The sequence below is a fragment of the Pecten maximus genome, chromosome 8 (assembly GCF_902652985.1).
Source record: "Pecten maximus chromosome 8, xPecMax1.1, whole genome shotgun sequence".
In the NCBI taxonomy this organism is placed as follows: Eukaryota; Metazoa; Mollusca; class Bivalvia; order Pectinida; family Pectinidae; genus Pecten; species Pecten maximus.
This window is the reverse complement of record NC_047022.1, coordinates 29,141,083-29,163,756: the sequence shown is the minus strand read 5'-3', so window position 1 is coordinate 29,163,756 and position 22,674 is coordinate 29,141,083. Positions and strand designations below refer to the sequence as shown.

The window sequence follows — 22,674 nt, the reverse complement described above, 5'->3', positions numbered from 1 at the left end:
GCTGTCAAAATATGGCCAAGTGACATATTTCTGTTGTGAATATTATTTGTAGGTCGACCTATTGAAGTTATTGAATTAAAAAAACAAATCTTGATTGCAAAGATCAAGATCGGTGGGTTATATTCAATCATTGTCACTGTTAGGACATAGCATATGCACTTGTTATGATCAGTTGATACGTAACGAGACACATACTCGCTTGACGTGAGCTCTGAAGACTGGTGTGTTGTTCATACAAGTTGAAAGTAACTGCCCCATTACAAATCTTGCTACTTCTGAGGTTGGCTGAGAAAACTTAATGCTATAGAGACAGGCTTTTGCTTGTAGTTGTAGATGATGTAGCTTGGACAAGGGAAGATGATCGTGGGGTTGATCATGATTTGTTAATGATAGAATATGGGAGATCTCGCGATTCAAATATATTTTAATTATGCCATTGTTATTTAGACTGTATGCATTCTTGTTTCTTGACAGCGACATTTATTGAATATATGCCAGTATTTGTCAGAAAGTTGAAAATAGGAGACGACAGATCTAGATAATTTACAATATTGAGTAAACAAAAAACTGAATAAAAGGAGATAAATGTCAATTTGACATTTCCAAAAAAGGTAGTTCCGTCAAGGGTTATATTTTCACTTTGATTGGTCAAAAACGAGTAAAAGTATCACTTGTATTTAACCATAAAACTTTATATTTCAATAAGAAAAATGTAATAAAAGACGCTTACACGACAGACACACTCTATATGTTCTGTACTTTTCCAGTAGACATTTGAGAGTATTTTTGACGCCCTTAAATCCCATTCGACTCTTCTTAGTTTGAAAGCACACGTCTATTTGTCATGCTTTTTTTATCCTTCAGATTTCTGAGAAAAGATTATTTGACTTCTGAAAGAATTAAAAAAATAAAGATAACCGGATGTCTTGTCGATTTTGAGATAGAAGGTTGAATTAGTTACTGTTTCCATTGTAGGACGGCATACTATTCATTTTATAACATCCTTAAACTTTATATTTATATATTGATTCAATGTTTATTGCTCCTAGCGAAATAGATTTTTATCTGTATAGCCTTTGCTGAATTAAGTTTGTCCCCTGCCAAACATTCCGATCAGTATTAGAACAGACGGTGCATGATGAAAACCTGACCGGCCCGAAAAGTAACAAGTGGACAGAACATATACTGGACATTGTCATATGATTTCTTTCAAAAGAACTAAATATTTCCACACAATTCTTAATTTCTTATCGATGCTGTCTTGGATATCTGACTGACTCCAAAACATAACACTTTTTATCAGCGCCAATTGCTCAACATTTCAACAAACTATCGTTGAAATTATCTCTGTTTAACATCATTTTTTTTATTCATGTCTTTTTTGTAATTTATTCAGACGGTTAAATGAATCACGAACGACGTGAGATAGACGAGAATAGATAAGTCATCTGAATAATAAGCGCATATAGAACATATTGAAAACGGCAAGGTTGTAATATTGACTTTTCTGGTGTCACCAATGTGACTGTGAAAAATAGAATGTTCTAAAAGAGGCATTTATTTAAATAAAACAAGTCCAAATAAGTGACGTTTTAAATTTTATTTTTTTAAAGCGTATAATTGCAAATATAACAAGAGACTAGAGGGCCTGCATCACTCAAATGGATATTTCAGCACTAATGACAAAGAATTTTTCTGCATTTTCTGCAAAGCATTCTTAACTATGTTGTCAAAATGACAGGAATCCTCAGTAAAAATACCAGTCAAAGACATAACAATGGAATGTTCAAATAGGTAACTAAAACAAAAGCAACAACATTGTAAACATTTAACTTAACACGGTAAAAAGTAAAGTATTTGTTAAGAAATTTGACACAATGATACGTTTAAAAAACAAAACACAATATAAACGAACAGTACTAACAACACTAATAAACATGTTTTGTATAACTGTATATGCTCAGGTAAAAGAAAAGCACTACTTAGTTAGTATAAATTTCTTGATTCAAATAATTACCCTTTCAAAAAACAAATGTGGCAATGAAGTGATTACGTATATGAGCATGGACTATATGTTAAGTCACATATTCAGAAACATGTATAAACAAAGTTAATGTGTTTTTCAAAGATATGTGGAAAGTGATCTTACATAGCCAATTCAACACATAAACACTTCCTTCAATTATATGGAGTCAGTCGGTAGGTATCAACCTACAATTATGCTACAAAAGCGAAGTGACACAGGTTGTTATCAGGCTGCAATTGTGTTTGTGTTTGTTTTTCTTTTTGTTTTTGTTTTTTTTCGTAATACCCCCAATGCATATAGTTTTGGAATGTCACGTGGAATGTTTGTAAGTATCAAATGAGAAAAAATAAATGCCTAAGGCAAATAAATAATTAGCACTTAAATTAAGTCTCAACATGCTTTTCTTGGTTGTGTTAACAAGATTACTACAAACTCATATAATGGTATCATAGTGAGATCTTTGTCTTTGGTTACACTTATAAAAAACGTACTAACAATTTAATAAAGACAAAGTACATTTGTCCTATTGTAAAAAAAATCATGTGTTTACACGAGGTATGACACACAATTCTCACTCATAATCATATTAATATTAAAGTCAAACGCAACATCTAAGTCAACAACGTGGCAGAATGGACCGAGATGTTGTGATTGATAGTAAAGTATTAGATACCGTTTCTCAATACAATAACAAGGTACAACAAAATATTTCTGACACCACGTACATATCATTTCAATTTAGCAATATATATATGTATATACATGTATATATTAATACATTAAACGTCGTAAAGCATTCAATCATCAGTCCACATTGTACGAATCAGCAGTGTTGGATTTACCAGATATTTACATTATACAGATGGTTGCAAGTGTTATACACAAAATACCTTCCATTTGTTATAATATGTTGGAATACTTTAGACTGATTGTAGATAAACATTGCAAACATGTAAACATAAATGTACATAATACGAGAATTAACTAGATTTATTGCAGATATGCGGCACCGTGTACCGAGAAATGTCTTAAAAGGTTAAAATGCAAAGGACGCCGAGTCTTTGAGCAAGAAACCTCAACACAATTACGCTGGCAGTGATTAAACTCGTTTGTCAATACCAATATCAATGTTGGGGGTTCAATACACAAATGATTTTTAAATAGCCCATCAAGTGCTACTAAGTACACTTGTAACGTAACTGAAAGTTTTTTTATGAGATTATGATGTGCTGGATTCATGTCATCTACTAGAAAACGTTTGAACTCCCATCAGGAAACCACTAGTCAAATTGCAATTAATGTGTACTTCTTCGTTCTGGCGATGTCCTATTATATAGATACTGATTCAGGAAACATTTTGGAAGTTCATCTTGGTTTGCTGGTATAATAATAACGGTATTTCGAAAATACTGGAGACATTTATCCGATTCTGCTTTAGATATCTCACATCCGACACTTTTTTAACATGTATGACTCGTGATAGGAAGTGTAACTGACAATGGAATGTACAAAAGACACAAAAGATATAAATAAACTTGATATGACAAGGTATAGTAAATCGTATTAAACCACGACATTAATTCTTGAAAAGTACGCACCTTCCTCTCTACAAATAACCGTGAATACATTAAGCATTAGCTTTTACACCTTACTTATATCAAAACATGTTTATATAGTACCTACATTTAAATCTTTAGCTGCATATTTTTCATACAAGACTGCTGTGAAACCTGTTCATATGTCGCACAAGTTGTCCTCCGTTCTTGAATTTGGCCTTGCATATGGTACACACTTCCAAGCTCTCCAAACTATGTGTCTTGTGGTGCCTGTGTAAAGCACTCTTCCACGTAAATGCGGAATCACAACGGTCACATTTGTAAGGTTTGTCACCAGTATGTGTCCTATAATGATCGTCATGGTTGTGCCGATATGCAAAAGATTTTCCACATACATCACAGGTGAAAGGTCGCTCACCCGTATGTACACGCATGTGGGATTTCACAGATTCTAAATAAGGAAATCTCTTCCCACATGTTTTACAGTTGTAGGGAAGTTTGCCAGAATGTGCCATCATATGGATCCTCAAACCACTAGCGAACGGAAAAGTCTTATCACAAAGTTTGCACTTGAATCTTAAGTTCCTAGCTTCCTTTTCCCTCTTTGATTTTGTCATCATCTCATCTGGACGAAAGTGGAGAGCGTATATGTCCATCGCGTCTTTCGAATGGATTCGCAAGTGAACCTTTAGACCTATGGAAGAGACGAAGCTTCTACTGCATATTTTGCATTTGAGTTTGTCTTCAACAGCACCAGCATTAGAAGCTCCATTCACATTGGACTGCTTAATTTGCAAATCCTCACCAGTCCAAGTGGTAAAAGAAAACTCGCTAAAGTTTGACGAGGGAAGCGTTGTTTTATCAACGTGATCTGGATCTTGTTGACTAATGGTTTGAGTATCATTGTGTGTGTTGGAAGGACTGCGGGAATCTTCCATTAAGTCGGCAGAATTCACAACACTCGAGATAAACATTGAATCGCTATCGATACTTTCTTTCTTTATGAAACTGTTTAAGTTTTCACTCAGCGTTATATCCGTTTTATTTCCACTTGCCTCTTCAGAATAAGTTTCATCATATTTGTTGTTCGGTAACAAGACGGAATCACTGGGTGGGTTTACATCTTTTCTGGTATTTGTTTGTTGGAAGGTTGCTACATTTTCTCTTGCTTGGATTGATTCATTTAATTCATCAATTGTGTCGTTTTCTTCTTGTAAGGTATCTTCATCCACGATATCATCACTATATGGTTCTGGTGATGAAAATTCTTTCAATTTATCAGATGAAGAGTTTAAGATCGTCTGGGATTCAGGAGGTTTATCCGCTGTCGTCAGTGATGTTTCTTTGTGATATTTCTCGTTGTGATACACTAATGTTTCCAGATTTGCAAAAACAGCTTGACAGTCGTTACATTTATAGATGATTGACTTCACAAATTTACAGGTTTTCTTTTCCATGTGACAAACCCAATCCCTCCGACGACGGAAATCTTTCCCGCAAACATCACACTGGAATGGTTTATTTATGGAATGTGTCTTAACGTGACGATGAAGTGCACATCTCCATGCAAACGAGGCATCACATAGACTACAGACATACGGTTTTATACCATCGTGCGATCTGATATGATCCTCTAATAAGCTTTTCACTTTGAAAGCTTTTGGACAAATAGTGCATTTAAACGGTCTGATATTAGTATGGACCCTAGAGTGTACCACTAGGTCAGTTTTCCGCGAAAATGACTTGTTACATATCTCACATGTATGAGCCATCTCTTCCATGTGTTTCCGCACGTGGATGTGGTAGTAGGAGATGTTCAAAGATTTGCCACAAACTTCACAACAGACCATGTTGCTGCTCGACATAAATTTATCAAAGCCTTTCATAGGATTACCATCATTTTCAACCACGTTATCCATTGAAATGTTCACTTGGCTTTTCCTTTTTAAGCCTTCGAATCCAAGATTTTTTGACGATTGCCTGGTAGGTTCATTATGCATTCCACCTTCAAGTTTTGATTTTAAATTTTTGCCAGACAACCCATCTTTGGTGTTTCGAGATTTGACAGTTTTCTTCTCATTAAGTTTCTTGTTTAACAAAAGTTGTAAATCACGATCCAAATGCAATCGTTTTCCTTTGGTATAGCGAAGCTTGCCGGAATCAGGATCTGTTCTGTGAGTCACCAGTGTCTCCATTTGGCCTTCGTTTGAGGTTATATACATACTAGCTGTACTTGGGACTGACATATTATGGAGATCATCATCCACTAACTCCTCAGTTGGTTCCTGTTTTATATCAACTATGTCAGTAGTGAGAAAAACATCCGATTCAAATTTGTCAGTGTCATCAGCACCTTTAGCCGTTTTCATCCTGATCATTCTGCCGTTAAGAGATGTCTTGTCCATGTTAGAACACTTATGTTCCTTTTTGTGTTTAACTAAGTGTTTCTTGTTCGAGAAAAAAGCTGTGCAGTTAATGAAATCACATTTATAATAGCGATCATTCAAATGCGTCTTTTCGTGTTTTGTGAGATCATGTTTTCTCCAGCATTCAAAAGTACATATAGAACATGCGTGGGGTTTTGGTCCGGTAGAATGAAGTTGTTTGTGTCTGCTTAGAGCACACCTCCAAGAAAATCTAGCGTCACAGGCATCACATTGATAGGGCTTGTCGCCTCTGTGAGATCGAACGTGATCCTGCTGAAGGCCACGGGTTGCAAAACCTTTTCCGCAAGTGTTGCAGATGAATGGTTTCTCACCTGTATGGCTTCTGTAATGAATTTTTAGTGCTTCCCGCTGTGCAAAATCTTTATCACACAGGCAACATCTGAATGGTTTGTCCCCACTATGAATTCTCATGTGAGCATCCAAATTGAATACACGTTTCCCACATATACCACATGCGTATGGTTGTTGACTTAGCTTAAGATTACTTATCACTGACGATTTCGCGGTACTTTTGCTAGTTTTTCCAATACTATATTTGATACCCTGATCTTGGATGTCTTCCAAATCGGCATCAGTTTTATTAACAGAGTTATCGTCTATTTTGGGAGCTTCATTTAACTTTTGTAGAACTTGCACACTACTGTCTTCGTCATAGGAATTACATTTTGTGTCATTTGTGTCTTCTACTTTCGAGATATCTGTGATCTCTTCAATCAGTTCGGAGGCTGCAATCTCATCACCGAATGACACGAGACTTCCTTGGTTATTTGCTTGCTTACTATTATTCTGAGACTGTGACTGCATCATAGCGCGAACGGCTTTTGAAAATTTTAAATGCTTTTGCTTCACCGTTTCATTCACGATACCAATGATTTTCCTTTTCTTTTTTTCTTCTCTATGATGAGCTTTCATATGAATTTGGTACAAGTTTTTCTTTTCGAACAGTTCTTCACAAATATCACATCTGAAAGTTTGTTTTGACAAATGTATTACTTTGAGATGTCTAGAAAGGTTCCAATTACTGTTGAATGTTCTGCGACATAGATGGCAGGAGAATCCCTTGCCACCTGTCTTGTGACTTTGTTGGTGTCTGTAAAATGCCCTGTACCATGTGAAGTCCATGCCACATCTATCACATACATAGGGTCTTCGTCCTGCATGGGCTGCCATATGGTCATGATGGATTATCTTCTGAGAAAATTCCTTCCTACAAATCTCACATTTATAAAGTTTAGCTTTGTTCTCCATTCTCTCGTGCATCTTTTCATGTTTGATAAGCCATGCTTTACTGGTAAACTTAAACTTGCATGTTTTACAGTTGTACTGTTTCTTTTCTTTTGGCTTTTCCCACTTTCCTCCTACAATGTGGCTCTGTGTATAGTAAGGAGGAGTTAAAGACTGAACTGGCAGCACCTCCTCATCTGTTTGTTGCTGTATTGCTTCTTTTTCTGTAGGTATCCCAATGTTTTCATCTTTATTTGGTAAATAATCAGGTTCATCAGTATCTAAATTAATTGGTTCTGCCTTAACTTTGACAAGATCACCTGCTTCCATCTTACCATTTCTTAGCTACTATGTGTTCTGGTTCTTTTCCAACTCTTGATCCATGCAATAACTGAAAAACAAAAGAAGAATTTTATAAACTCAATACATGTACTAAGAAAACATTCCAGCCTATTCAGTTTCAATATATGCATTAAATAATAGTATGTCAAATACTAAATGAGTGGAAAACGTCAGCTAAAAATGCATGCCTTAATTATACTGATTGTGATCAGTGGTCATCAGTTGCACTTCCACTCCTGATATAGCATGTTGTACTGATGATAGTGTTACCGTTTTCCAATGTTTTATTTTAATGTGTTAGTATTATGTTGTGTAACTTGTACATTAATATATGTGCATTGTGACCTGTATAATCCTCCAAAGTTATTTTGCAAAAGGAACTAGCCAGTGAGATAATGTATGCCTATGTTTATAGTTAAGAGATGGACACAGAAGATAATCTAGTTTCTGTAGTTCCATCAGTTTCACCAGCCTGTAATGTGTTAATCTCACTTTAGGTATATTTGCATATTCAGCTTAATATATCTCAAAGTACCTTCCTTTACACTTGATTTCTGGATTAATTTTTACTCTGTTCAATCAGTCTGGTGCAATGATATATGCTCATGTGACATTGTGTCTCGCTATATTTACTTCCATTTTATGGATAGAAAAAAACAAGACTCAATATTGATATAATTTCGAAAGTTTTCTTTTAATTTTCAAGAATTTGAAGTAAAATGAGGCACCAGCTGAAGCTAGTGCATTACTACTAAAGACCAGCAGTGGAACTGATGATGAATGTTTCCCGAAAACAACTTTCTTGGAGGCTTTTCCAATCTGTTCTAGTTCAAAGCCCGCCACTGGCAGGGTATTTTTCATTACTCCTTCCTATTACAGATTTGGTGCTGTTGACCGCTCCAAGTGAAAGCTACAGGAGATTGAGAGGCTTCCTTGGAGCTAAAGAACCTGGGTTGTGGTTGTCTTTGGGGGCGAAGACTTTTTGAAGGAGGGAATAGTGTAAAAGTATAGAGTATAGGTCACATTACTAAATCAGATTAGCAGGAATTTCCCATTAGCCTAGTGGTAGAATGTTTGCCTTTAGAGCAAAAGGTTGCTACGTTTGAAACCCGGGACGGGCACATATTATGTATGTTTGAATTATGAATGTAAGGTCAAGGGCATATTTCACTCAGTGTGATACTTAATGTACATGTAAGCTATAAGTTTCATCAACATCAATTCTAAAAACAGTTATGCTCTGAACATAAAAAAAACAAATAAGCCTATAAATAAGGGGTTGTGGTCTTCGAATCTAAACCACTGCACATTAGCCTTAGAGTAACTGATGTACAAGCCAAGCTTCATGATCATTGCTTAACTGTAGGCAAAGTTATTCAGACATGAAAAGGATGGACGGAAATGGATGGACAAAGTGGCAACTATATATATATATATATGCTCCCCTAAGGGAGTATCATATGAGTGGAATGGAAACGTAAATCAGACTTCCTCACTTGTTGATATCTTCTACGTTCTTTGTAAGTGTCAACACTTAAGAACAGATCTCGATAAGTACAATATTGATCTGAACACCTTATGAAACCTACTTGTATAAATACTATACCCAATTATTAGTGGCCAGTAGGTACCATTGTGATACTGTGTGTGTAAACACCTAAGCTATTGATCCTGATCAAGATATTATTTTAATTCCAAGCTATTTGATTTCTCTGTGATACTTCAAGCTGTTTAAACATTTTTATTCAAAAAATGTATTGCATTAGCATGATTATAGGAAGGATGAAGAATCTACTTACAAATATATCAATAAAGAACTCTGGTAAACATTTAATTACACTTGATTTCAACACCAATCAATGGGTAAACAATGCTGTTCTGCTGACCCGAATACTTTCAATTAATAATGCTTATTACTACACATTACACAAGTTCAACTTTTAATAGTCTTGTTAGGTTTATTGTCCAATGAACAAACATGTTCATTCTGGTGGCTACTTCAATGAAAAAGATATATGTCCTCTCTAACACCTGATGAACACAAAGTGCCCAAGTGATGGAACCACATACATGTACCTTAGATCTTAGAGTTGCATCAGTCTAATGCTCTATCGACTAATTATTAACTATGGCAGCCCCGCTGTATTATTTTGTTCATTAAACAAAACATTGAAAAGGATCTTGATACATGCATGCAACAAATTACACGGTACTTTGTATTCACCTGCTAAAGAAATACTGCAGCCCAATAATTATGTACCAACAATTCATTGCTTGACCCTTGAACATAAAATGATAAATTTCACAAGGTATAATATTATGGCTTTGTAAAAATTTTACAAAGCCATAATATTATACCTTGTGAAATTTTAAATTGACATGATTGGTATGAACCATATGATATTGATTGTTGCTCTGCAGATGTTACATTCACAGACATATTTTACATACATTAGATTTAATATTGACAAAAAAAATACATGTAGTTGTATAATGTCCTGTAAGTATTGAAGTGCTTCAAATTTTAATATTATGTGTTTCAGTCAATGATGTACTTTTGTGCATTTTGAAATGTTTGACATTTGAATAACAAGAGGCCCATAGGGCCTGTCACGCTCACCTGGTTCGATATGACCAAACTTCAAAAAAATGTTAATGTTCTATTTCTTAATACCTATATTTATTTATATCAAACAATATTATATATGGTTATAGGGTTGGGATCTCAACGATTTCAAAAAATATTACCACGAAACTAAGATACTAGGGGTGGGGAAAGACCCAAGGGGCTATTTTTACATCATGGTTGTGTTTATCTGCTTTATGCCCAACAATGCTATACATGGTTGTAGGGTGGGGATATCAATGGTTTCAAAGATATATCAAAGAAGCTAAGTCCCTTAGGGTGGGGAAAGACCCAAGGGCCAATTTTTACATCATGATTGTGTTTATCTCTTTATGCCCAACAATGCTATATATGGTTGTAGGGTGGGGATCTCAATGGTTTCAAAGATATATCAAAGAAATTAAGTCCCTAGGGGTGAGGAAAGACACCAGGGCCTATATCTATAACAGGATTGTGTTTATCTCTTGATGTCCAGCAATGCTATATATGGTTATGGGGTGGGGATCTAAAGGGGTTAAATTTCCCCTACTGGGCCCCACCCCTCCGGCCCCGGGGGAGCCACACCCTCCGTTTAAAAAATATTTGATCCTCTATGCCCAATAATGCTCCAAACTAAATTTCATCAAAATCCATTCAAGCGTTCAGCACAACTAGATTTTAAGGACTAACCTAGATTTCCCCTACTGGGCCCCGTCCCTCCGGCCCTAGGGTAGCAGTGTACAGTAAAAATGCCAAATTCTGAAAAATATGGCACATGCTTTAGATATGTAAACATTGCCAGTTAACCTTACATATAACCTCTAATAAAGTATATATATTTGAAATCTGTACAACATTTGCAATTTTAATAGAGCTCTGAAGGATAAGTAAACTGATATTTTCTGTGATTTTTAGAGCTGTGAATACCATGGTAACAGCTTAAAAAATTCTCAAAAATTGCAAAATATTATGATATTTGACCCAAAATGGCACAATTCTCTACACAATTTTTTTTCTGAAACCTATTTAAAATTAAATATCTCTATCCCAAAGACAGAATTAATCTTGTTTGGACATATGTTGTAAATTAAGTTTTTCCGCTATCTTACCTTTTCTGTGGGCTTCCATTTTGCGCTGTAGGCGAAACTAAATTTCCTGTGTAAACACACGTTCGGAAAATCCGGATATTTAAAATCCGGAACCAATTTATTGATTTTTGTTTTAATAAATGTGAAGCCTGTATGTACTACTTCATACTGGATATACCAATTATAGTGTACATTTATTTTTTCATTTTTTATACATATCATAATACAGGAGTTATTTGCTTAACAAAAAAATTGCCCATGGCCAGGCTGTCTTACTGTGGTGTGCTACCTTATACATCACTTTTGTTAATTCTAATTTTACTAAAAACCCCATGAATGTCTAGAATATGTTCCGACGAACAAAATGACATATCGGGTTACTGTGTATCTTTAATAGTCACCGAGTATTGCTGATTTCCCTGAGAGGTGTATTTTGACAACTTTTTCTCTCAATCCAGTAATAAGGGGAGGTAATTTTAAAGATGAAAACTCCCATAATTCTGTATATCTCTTGAATAAAGTTGTGTTTTGAGTTGAATGTGTTACTTTGAGTCTCTGTGCATGTAATCAAGCAAAAAATACTATACAACTATCAAATTTAGCCTTGTAACATGACGTCATAGTTACCATGACGTCATCAGTAACTATGACGTCATCAGATGGTATCTATGACGTCATAAATACTCAATGGTGTCATAATAAATAACCAAATTCCTTTCCAAACCTCAGCTTAGCAACACATGCAATATTCTAACTGATAAATCATGACATGACATCCAAGATTTCAAAATGTCATGCCTATGACATCACAGTCATCTGTTTCCACCCCGGTAATTCAGATATGTACCAATGATCATATGAAAGTGTCCGCTGATCCCATTTTATGCGGAAAATGCTATTTTTTCTGCTTTACCGAAGGAAGTGACAATAATTGACAATATTGTATCAACCGTACACTCCATCAATTGAAATTACATGCTTACCAATGTATAAATAAATTGAAAATAATGGTTTCACCAAATATTTCAAAAAATAACACTTACTGTAATAGTTTCCATGGATACGGGGTAATAAATCAGGTAAAACAAACCAGAATTCAGTCTATATGGTTTGTTAGATACCCAATAAGTTATTTTGGGTTTGTTATAAAACATAGAATATCTTTTCAATTTACACTGACTCATTAACATTATGCTTAATTAACCCACCCTTAAAATGGGTAAATATGCGAGTTACCTCCCTTGATTCCTCTAATATGACAAGCCTGATAATAAACAAGTTTTAAATTGTTTTTATGCATTTTTGAGCAATAATGAACTAAAATGAAGCTTAATCAAGCATAATTAAGCACAATTTCCAAAAAATAACATTTTTCAGCCCTTATAAGGTAGCAGTGTACAGTAAAAATGCCAAATTCTGAAAAATATGGCACATGCTTTAGATATGTAAACATTGCCAGTTAACCTTACATATAACCTCTAATAAAGTATATATATTTGAAATCTGTACAACATTTGCAATTTTAATAGAGCTCTGAAGGATAAGTAAACTGATATTTTCTGTGATTTTTAGAGCTGTGAATACCATGGTAACAGCTTAAAAAATTCTCAAAAATTGCAAAATATTATGATATTTGACCCAAAATGGCACAATTCTCTACACAATTTTTTTTCTGAAACCTATTTAAAATTAAATATCTCTATCCCAAAGACAGAATTAATCTTGTTTGGACATATGTTGTAAATTAAGTTTTTCCGCTATCTTACCTTTTCTGTGGGCTTCCATTTTGCGCTGTAGGCGAAACTAAATTTCCTGTGTAAACACACGTTCGGAAAATCCGGATATTTAAAATCCGGAACCAATTTATTGATTTTTGTTTTAATAAATGTGAAGCCTGTTTGTACTACTTCATACTGGATATACCAATTATAGTGTACATTTATTTTTTCATTTTTTATACATATCATAATACAGGAGTTATTTGCTTAACAAAAAAATTGCCCATGGCCAGGCTGTCTTACTGTGGTGTGCTACCTTATACATCACTTTTGTTAATTCTAATTTTACTAAAAACCCCATGAATGTCTAGAATATGTTCCGACGAACAAAATGACATATCGGGTTACTGTGTATCTTTAATAGTCACCGAGTATTGCTGATTTCCCTGAGAGGTGTATTTTGACAACTTTTTCTCTCAATCCAGTAATAAGGGGAGGTAATTTTAAAGATGAAAACTCCCATAATTCTGTATATCTCTTGAATAAAGTTGTGTTTTGAGTTGAATGTGTTACTTTGAGTCTCTGTGCATGTAATCAAGCAAAAAATACTATACAACTATCAAATTTAGCCTTGTAACATGACGTCATAGTTACCATGACGTCATCAGTAACTATGACGTCATCAGATGGTATCTATGACGTCATAAATACTCAATGGTGTCATAATAAATAACCAAATTCCTTTCCAAACCTCAGCTTAGCAACACATGCAATATTCTAACTGATAAATCATGACATGACATCCAAGATTTCAAAATGTCATGCCTATGACATCACAGTCATCTGTTTCCACCCCGGTAATTCAGATATGTACCAATGATCATATGAAAGTGTCCGCTGATCCCATTTTATGCGGAAAATGCTATTTTTTCTGCTTTACCGAAGGAAGTGACAATAATTGACAATATTGTATCAACCGTACACTCCATCAATTGAAATTACATGCTTACCAATGTATAAATAAATTGAAAATAATGGTTTCACCAAATATTTCAAAAAATAACACTTACTGTAATAGTTTCCATGGATACGGGGTAATAAATCAGGTAAAACAAACCAGAATTCAGTCTATATGGTTTGTTAGATACCCAATAAGTTATTTTGGGTTTGTTATAAAACATAGAATATCTTTTCAATTTACACTGACTCATTAACATTATGCTTAATTAACCCACCCTTAAAATGGGTAAATATGCGAGTTACCTCCCTTGATTCCTCTAATATGACAAGCCTGATAATAAACAAGTTTTAAATTGTTTTTATGCATTTTTGAGCAATAATGAACTAAAATGAAGCTTAATCAAGCATAATTAAGCACAATTTCCAAAAAATAACATTTTTCAGCCCTTATAAGGTAGCAGTGTACAGTAAAAATGCCAAATTCTGAAAAATATGGCACATGCTTTAGATATGTAAACATTGCCAGTTAACCTTACATATAACCTCTAATAAAGTATATATATTTGAAATCTGTACAACATTTGCAATTTTAATAGAGCTCTGAAGGATAAGTAAACTGATATTTTCTGTGATTTTTAGAGCTGTGAATACCATGGTAACAGCTTAAAAAATTCTCAAAAATTGCAAAATATTATGATATTTGACCCAAAATGGCACAATTCTCTACACAATTTTTTTTCTGAAACCTATTTAAAATTAAATATCTCTATCCCAAAGACAGAATTAATCTTGTTTGGACATATGTTGTAAATTAAGTTTTTCCGCTATCTTACCTTTTCTGTGGGCTTCCATTTTGCGCTGTAGGCGAAACTAAATTTCCTGTGTAAACACACGTTCGGAAAATCCGGATATTTAAAATCCGGAACCAATTTATTGATTTTTGTTTTAATAAATGTGAAGCCTGTATGTACTACTTCATACTGGATATACCAATTATAGTGTACATTTATTTTTTCATTTTTTATACATATCATAATACAGGAGTTATTTGCTTAACAAAAAAATTGCCCATGGCCAGGCTGTCTTACTGTGGTGTGCTACCTAGGGAGCCACATCCTCCATTTATACAACGTTTGATCCCCTTTGCCCAATAATGCTCCAGACTAAATTTCATCAAAATCCATTCAAGCGATCAGGACTAGTAGGGATTTAAAGGACCTAACTCAATTTCCCCTATTGGGCCCCGTCCCACCTGCCCCAGGTGAGGCACACCCTCCATTTATACAATGTTTGATCCCCTTTGCCCAATAACGCTCCAGACCAAATTTCATCAAAATCCATTCAGGCGTTCAGGACAAGTAGCTAGGGATTTAAAGGAAATGCTGACGGACGCCGGACGACAGACGCTATAAATGTACAGTAAATCTGATCTTTAACTGCAGGCTTGCTATGCAAAAAGCACACTACAGGAATAGGACTAAAGCCACTATTATAGATAAGCACTTTTTACTACTAATAATCAAATAGAAAATTGGGTCAATCAACAGTCAAGGTTAAGTAAGCTATAGCAGCCTACTGGAGTCCGGAGTTCTGTTCAGATCCTGGGGCCGGTTGTTCGAAAGTTCATTAAATCAAACCAGCATTAAAGTATCATTAAGCCTTAATGATTCATTAAATATCTAATAAAAGATTAGTTAATGAATCATTAAGAATGTGTTGTTGGAAAGGTCATTTAAGGGTTCATTAACAAATTAATTTAAGGTTTAATGAAGACTTAATGAGGGATCAACAATTAAACCATCATTAAATGGTGATTCCTCTTCCCATAATGCAACCCGCGTAAACATCCTGGAGACAAGTAAACATCCAAGATGGCAAAGATGACAAGAGGGAAAAAATTGATACAGACATCTTGCGACCATGTTCGTGAATATTCCTGTAAATCAATAATAACATGTTCCTGTAATGTTTTAATGATACAAGCTTTAATAGACATACAAATGTAGGAAAAATAGGTTAGACAGGTTATAACATTTATATTAACCCCTCTTGTTGGCCCGGATGGAATCACGGAGGTGTCTTTATGTGGGAGGAGACCAGATTATATGGGGGAAAGTACGTAGTCGGGAAGGGCAGGTAGCCCTATTTACCTTTTTATGTCAAATCGGGGAATCGAAGGGAGATAGTACATATATTTTTTTTCCATGTTTCTTCATTTATGTTGAATAATTGGTTCAATTTTCGTTCAGCAGTAGGTCTGAGTTCATTTCTACTTAATATCTTATATATTTCTTGATCATGAGCTCCTTTATTGTTTCTTAGTATTAATTTAAGATTTATAGGTATGTTAGGTAATATAACGCTTTTTTCTGAATTGAATATTCATTGATTTTTTTTAATATATTGATTTACAGCATTCTTCAGACTTTGGTACTTTAGGAAATTAGTATGGATAATATGGATACAAAAAAAAAATATATATAAAATTTGGAAAGAGGTATATCATTGCAAGTAATAATCCAATATGGTCTAATAGTGAAATAATGATTGATAGGAAAGTTATATATAATAAAGCTTGGTTTAAGAAGGGGGTACAATTTGTTTATGCCATTGTTAAAAATGATAAATCTATATATAGCTTAGAAGAATTTCTCGGACTTGTTTTTAGGTACATGTATAATCATCTGACAGGGAAAAGTCTTGATAGGATAGCTGACTGTGCTGTCTTCCAAGTACATCAAACATTATCATATTCATCGCCATTTTCAGTAGGCCTAATGATGGTTTAATGATGCCCCCAACCATCTTTAAATAATATCTGTGATTTAATTAAGCTTTAATGAGCCGCTAATCATTGATTATAGCATTAATGAACGTTTGTGCAATGTCATAATTTTGCCAATGACGTCATGACATTTAATAAAGGTTTAATGAAGGTTTAATTCATCATTATCTTTTAATGAATGTTCAAACAACCGGCCCCTGGTCTATAGATCCATTGCATGGTCACATATTCAGTAATCAATGGTGACAGTGTTTGACCCTCATGGGGAGGGGGTAAACTTTACTCTAGATTATTTAGGGATATTTCATTTTTGAGCATAATTTGTTTAATTTCCACTAGAAATAATTTAAACTTGGATAGAATAAATTCTATGACAGTTTGATGCATGGTATGCACAGCCTTCAATGACCCACAGGGACTGTATTATGGGCTGAAAAGGGTTACATTGACATAAATTTCATAAATCTTCTTCTCAAGTTCCAGATATGATAGAAACAAATGATCTTCAGAGAAAGAAGGTGCATATTATACCAAAATCCCCTTGGTGAGAGGGTTAATCTCAATACTGTAGCTATATAGCCTATATATAGGAAAATGATACTTTTGTCTATATTTTGTTTATATTCAGTTGGAAATTATTCAAACTTAGATAAGATTATCAGGACAGGTCCATCCCCAGGGGCTTAAAGCCACATACTCACAAACAACCTAAAATTCTAGTTACATACATGTACAAAAATGTACATGTATTAATGGCAATCCAAGATGCTCATTCATGCTCAAAACCCCCATACAGGACGTAATGGGCACTACCCAAGGCTACCTGTGATTTTTAACTGTACTGTATATATAAGGTTATCTAGCAGTTATATTCAAATAGTTATTAAAAAGGTTTTGGAAGTTTAGTTTGATGTTATATTTCAACCTTTCTATTCTTGTTAATTATACACTAGCTGTAACCAGAGACATATATATGTCTCTGCTGTAACTAAATCAAGACAGATTTACTTTATAAATCCTTTAACTATTAAGTTAAATTGTTCAAGCCAAGTTTCATTTATCTTTTGGTACTTTATATTTTGTATTGATTGATCAGTTATATATTTCACATGTTTAATTCCAGTAATTTTGTTTTCATCACATGAAAGTATATAATAAAACATTTGAAACAATTATCGTTACTTGAACATTTTCTATTTGATACATTTAATTTATATTGTAGTTTAATTTCATATTAAATTATAAGCAGCATATTCTTAATTTCATTTGTGATGTGATACGTTTAGTATTATGCTTATTAAAACCTAATTCAGCCAATAATATATGTTGTACATTCTTTGTGTATACATCCAATGCTTAAAGCCTGGCAGAAAATTGAATACATAAAGAAATTAATTAAACATTGATTTAACACATAAAGAAAGAAATTCTTTGAATGTTATGGTAATTAAGTGATCTTAACAGTTCTACATTTCAAAATTTTAAGTTTATAAAAGGTATATGTTACTTGTAATACACCTTCCATCATCCTTTACTGAAATAATTGAAATTTCTGTACATGTACCTGTGTGCAGGTATCTAAATTAATACTTTGAAGATCTAAACATATTAGATCTTATTTCAGGTACATGAATTGTATCAGTTACAGGTAACACAGAATGAGATAATGGCCTGAGGGAACAATTAATGTCATTTTTGTCATGAAATACATATACTGGCAAACTTGGGGCGGGGGAGGGCAACAGTTAATTTTAAGCTTATATAACAAACACACATACATGTTCATGTATCTGGAGCTTACTTGTCATACAACACTTGAATTATACAACACTTGTATTTTTGATTTCATAATTTTCTTCTAAAAAGTTACCAGCTGCTAACAAATATATTATATACACATGTACATCATGTGGACCTTAAGCCAAAATTTATTTTTTACAGCTCTGCATGATTGCAGGCTAACATGTTTTTTGCAATATTGTTTAAAAACAAAATTTTGGGATACATTTTGATCAGAACTTAAGTGTTTCCCTATTGCATTAAGAAAATGATTAATTGTTCTTTACCTGAAAAAGATAACTGATGGGGATTTTACCTATTCTTGTAATTTAAGAAAATCAGCATATAAACTATATCTTTATTGAATATCTTTATTGTGAAGAAAAATGTATATAGAAATTAATTATTTTTTGATGATTCACAAAAAAAACTTTAATATTTTGAAAAACATCCACAGGTAGATATTATATATGGGTAGTGTTAATTACAGGTAGGTAAGGCAGAGGAGCCTGGCACATCATGTTATAAATGGAACCCTTGGGGGGGGGGGGGGGGGCGTAATTGGGGACTTGACAAAACCTATAGCCAGGTGTTAAAACAGGCACAAATTTACAGTATAGGTAAGGTGTTATGGAGGTCCATAAGGTGGTGGTGGGGTGAGGTTTGGGCCCTGGGGCCCAGGTGGCCAGGACAACAGGCATGTCCTGAGAGTACCAATTATACATTCAATTCAATTTATTTATTCCAAATGCAACACAGCATATAGGATAACACAATATTCATATAATATGTATACATATTGCAACTTGAATGACAAGATGGCGGAGGGCCCAACACAGGCAATATACTTACGACACATAATAATGAATAACATAATGATTTTGAAAACTTGTAACTGATGCATAACAATTACAGCGTTTACGTATTGCATGCCTATGACGTCATGACAGTATGACGACATAATTTAAACATATACTATTCAATATAAATAACATACTTTCTAAATATATACAAGAACACTATATATGAAAACTGTGATCATAATTTCCAAAATGCATTTAATTTAATTACTTACAAGGAGAGTTTTTCTTTCTGCAGTGGCATGTAACAAAAATTTACCCAATCTATTCAAAGTTTTAACACTTTTACTGGAAAATAATTCTATCAGTTTATAAGCACTTGGACGAGAATAATAATACTTTTTGATGTATGTTTTTCTTAGTTCAGAATATGCAGGACAAAGAAGCACAAAATGTACTTCGTCCTCGACGTACATCATTTTTGTCACAAACTGTGCAAACTCTTTGACTTCTAGGTATTTTATTGTAGCGCCCAGATTCAATATTTAGACTGTGTCCTTGCATACGGAATTGACTCAATAACTTTTTAAATTTATAATTAATTGGCTTAATAAGATAAAATTGAGTATTGAAGGTATCCACAATATGTTTGTATAAATAACATTTCGACGATATATCAAACGCACTGCGTAATTCTTGAATAAATACATCATGAACACGCTGGACATATACTTGCATAAAATGACTTTCATTTAAAACGTATTGGCTGTTCCAAATATAACCAAAACCTAAACTACAAAGCTCATTTTTAATATGATAAACCCAATTACTTTTACAATTAGGTTTTTTATTATTCAATTCGACAAGTGCGTCATAACATGATTTTAAAACACAATTATTGGTTTTTAGTAATTTCAGCCAATATTTCATTACTGCTATTTTACGTTGTACATACAATGAATATCTACCAGATTCGAAGAAGACCATAGAAGAATTTACCGATTTCTTAACATTAAGTAATTCTTTGAGAAAAAGAAGATGAATTTTTTCAATTTGTGGTGAAACAGCTTGTCCCCATACTTCACATCCGTAATTCAAAACACATGCAACATAAGTGTCAAATAAAGACATTTTCGTTTCAATATTAAGGGTGAACACTTTCATTTTTCTTTTTAAATGATAATATGCTTTTCTTCCTTGGCAAGCCAAAGTATCTAATGCTGCAGTGAATCTACCGTTAAAGTTAAAAATCAGGCCAAGGTAACAAAATTTATCGACAATTTCTATAGGGTTTCCATTAAAAGTCCAGTTTTCAGAGGGTAGCATTCTTTTTCTTTTCCTAAAAACAACAATTTTTGTTTTATCTGTGTTTATTTTTAAGTTCCATTTAAGAGTATAAGTCTGTAAACTATCAAGCATATTTTGGAGGTCGGTAACGTCCTCTGAAAACAAGACTGTATCGTCTGCGTACATTAACATAAAGAGGTTAATCAGCTGTAATGAGTAACTTTGACAATTAGAATTTATAAAATGACTTTCCATATCGTTTACAAAAAGAGAACAGAGCATTGGGGATAAAGATTCTCCTTGCAATAATCCGACATGCAAATCGAACATGGCGGATAATTTACCATTTAGTTTAAACATACAGGTATATAATTGTTGTGTAGATCAATATTATATGTCTCTTACAGAACATAAATGAGAATATACAAAACTTCTTATTCTTGATTCTTTACTATGAAATGATTTCATGGTTGAATTAACAGATATTAGTGAAGTAACAATACATTGAATTTAAAAATAATCTTGTCTGATAAAATAATAAATATTAAAATATACTGTATGTACATATACAGTGTACTTGAGAAACAAATCTACAAACAGTCATCAAGGTCTAAGGTAGAATTAATCATTAATATAAAATGTATATTAATCACATCTAAAAAAATTAATGAAAGCATCAAAATTCTGAAATCAAGAAGATAAACCTTAATTTTAAACTATAATGAAATCTTTAAGAAAAAATTAATGTTAAAAAACCCACTACAAATCCTTTTGATAGAGTTTTAATTCCTCTTGTGCAATATATCATATAAGAACCGTAGCCAATTTTATTTTGAGTTAATATTAGATAAAATTTTATCAACTTTTAAATATACCTGGTAAAGTCAGGATGACAGATAAAAGGCAGTCAATTTACACAGGTCTGTATACAAAATGTATGTAACAACTATAGGGATCTAAAGTACATGTGTCCAGTGGAACTATCCATTACTTTGTATAGGGGGATTTGTGGTCACACCTGACTGGACGTAGTGCACTACTAGTTTGCCTGTAGCTTAAAGTGGTGCACGTTTGAAGGACTCAGTGGAGTTCCTACAGGCTACAGAAGTTGGAAGCTGGTTCCAGTCTGAGACTCTTCTGGGAAAGAAGGAGTTTTTATAGGCTACATGTATATGCTTTATCAAGATTGTGAAATCCATTTTCCTGTAACACAAACATATGATTTGAATCAGACTGATGAAAGATGACCATAAGGTCCTTGATGGGCCTCTTGTTTTGTTTGATTGTTTGTTTTGTTTTTTAGTTTAGTTTTTTGTTGTTTGTTATTTCCCATCAACTGTTGGGACTCATCGAGGGTCAATTATACCTTCGGCAGTGAAGACTTTGAAAGAGAGAGCTATTCATTAGTTTAGGCCAAACAAAAATACATGTGTTTCCTCCAACCTCACCAACCCTATATTTTTTAGCCAATTTTGTTTTCGTCATTTTCAAGGGAGTCGAAATTGCTGGTCTAGATAACCTCGGTAAAATCTATTTAAAAAAAAAAAGATTTCCCCGCCTACATATCCTTATTTTTTCTGACATGTTAGTGGAAACACGCGAATTACTTTTTAGACCTTATAACAGGACTACAGTTACATAATTAACATAAGGTAATGTATCCATGTCTCGGCCAACCATGCATTTTACTGTCAGAGACTGCAGAGGTACATTTTGAGAAAAAAAATCGATAGGATTCTGATAAAAATCTGCAAAGACCTCTAAGTAAATGGCCAATAAATATCTTGGCTTCATTTACGGACTTGCACTACAAAACTTACTGTTTTCTTTTTCATGGGTCTTATATGAGGTCTTTGTCACCATTTTATGGTCGAATTTCTTGAAACAATCGATAAACGGAAGTTTACAATAGGCTTCTAGATCTAACAACTTATACGGATATCATTATTAGTTCCGGATGGCATAGATATCCACACCATGATTTAGAAAACCGAAACTACAATTAGAAATTTATAAACTTTGAAATATATTATGCTGAATTTCAAACTATGTTTTCG

At 33.6% G+C, this 22,674-nt stretch overlaps 1 protein-coding gene across 1 annotated transcript; it reads right to left on the bottom strand.

Moving 5' to 3' along the window:
- Positions 1-1,585: 1,585 nt before the first annotated feature.
- LOC117333105 (zinc finger protein Xfin-like) lies at positions 1,586-22,517 on the bottom strand. Its single transcript, XM_033892237.1, has 2 exons — positions 22,438-22,517; positions 1,586-7,644 (listed from the first exon to the last, which is right to left on the bottom strand). The coding sequence occupies exon 2, from the start codon at positions 7,581-7,583 to the stop codon at positions 3,735-3,737; it is 3,849 nt and encodes a 1,282-aa protein (XP_033748128.1). The 5' UTR covers positions 7,584-7,644; positions 22,438-22,517; the 3' UTR covers positions 1,586-3,734.
- Between the last annotated feature and the right edge of the window lie 157 nt (positions 22,518-22,674).

Coding starts and splice junctions, on each gene's coding strand:
- LOC117333105 (XM_033892237.1), bottom strand. CDS start 7,583: ATGGAAGCAGGTGATCTTGTCAAAGTTAAGGCAGAACCAATTAATTTA.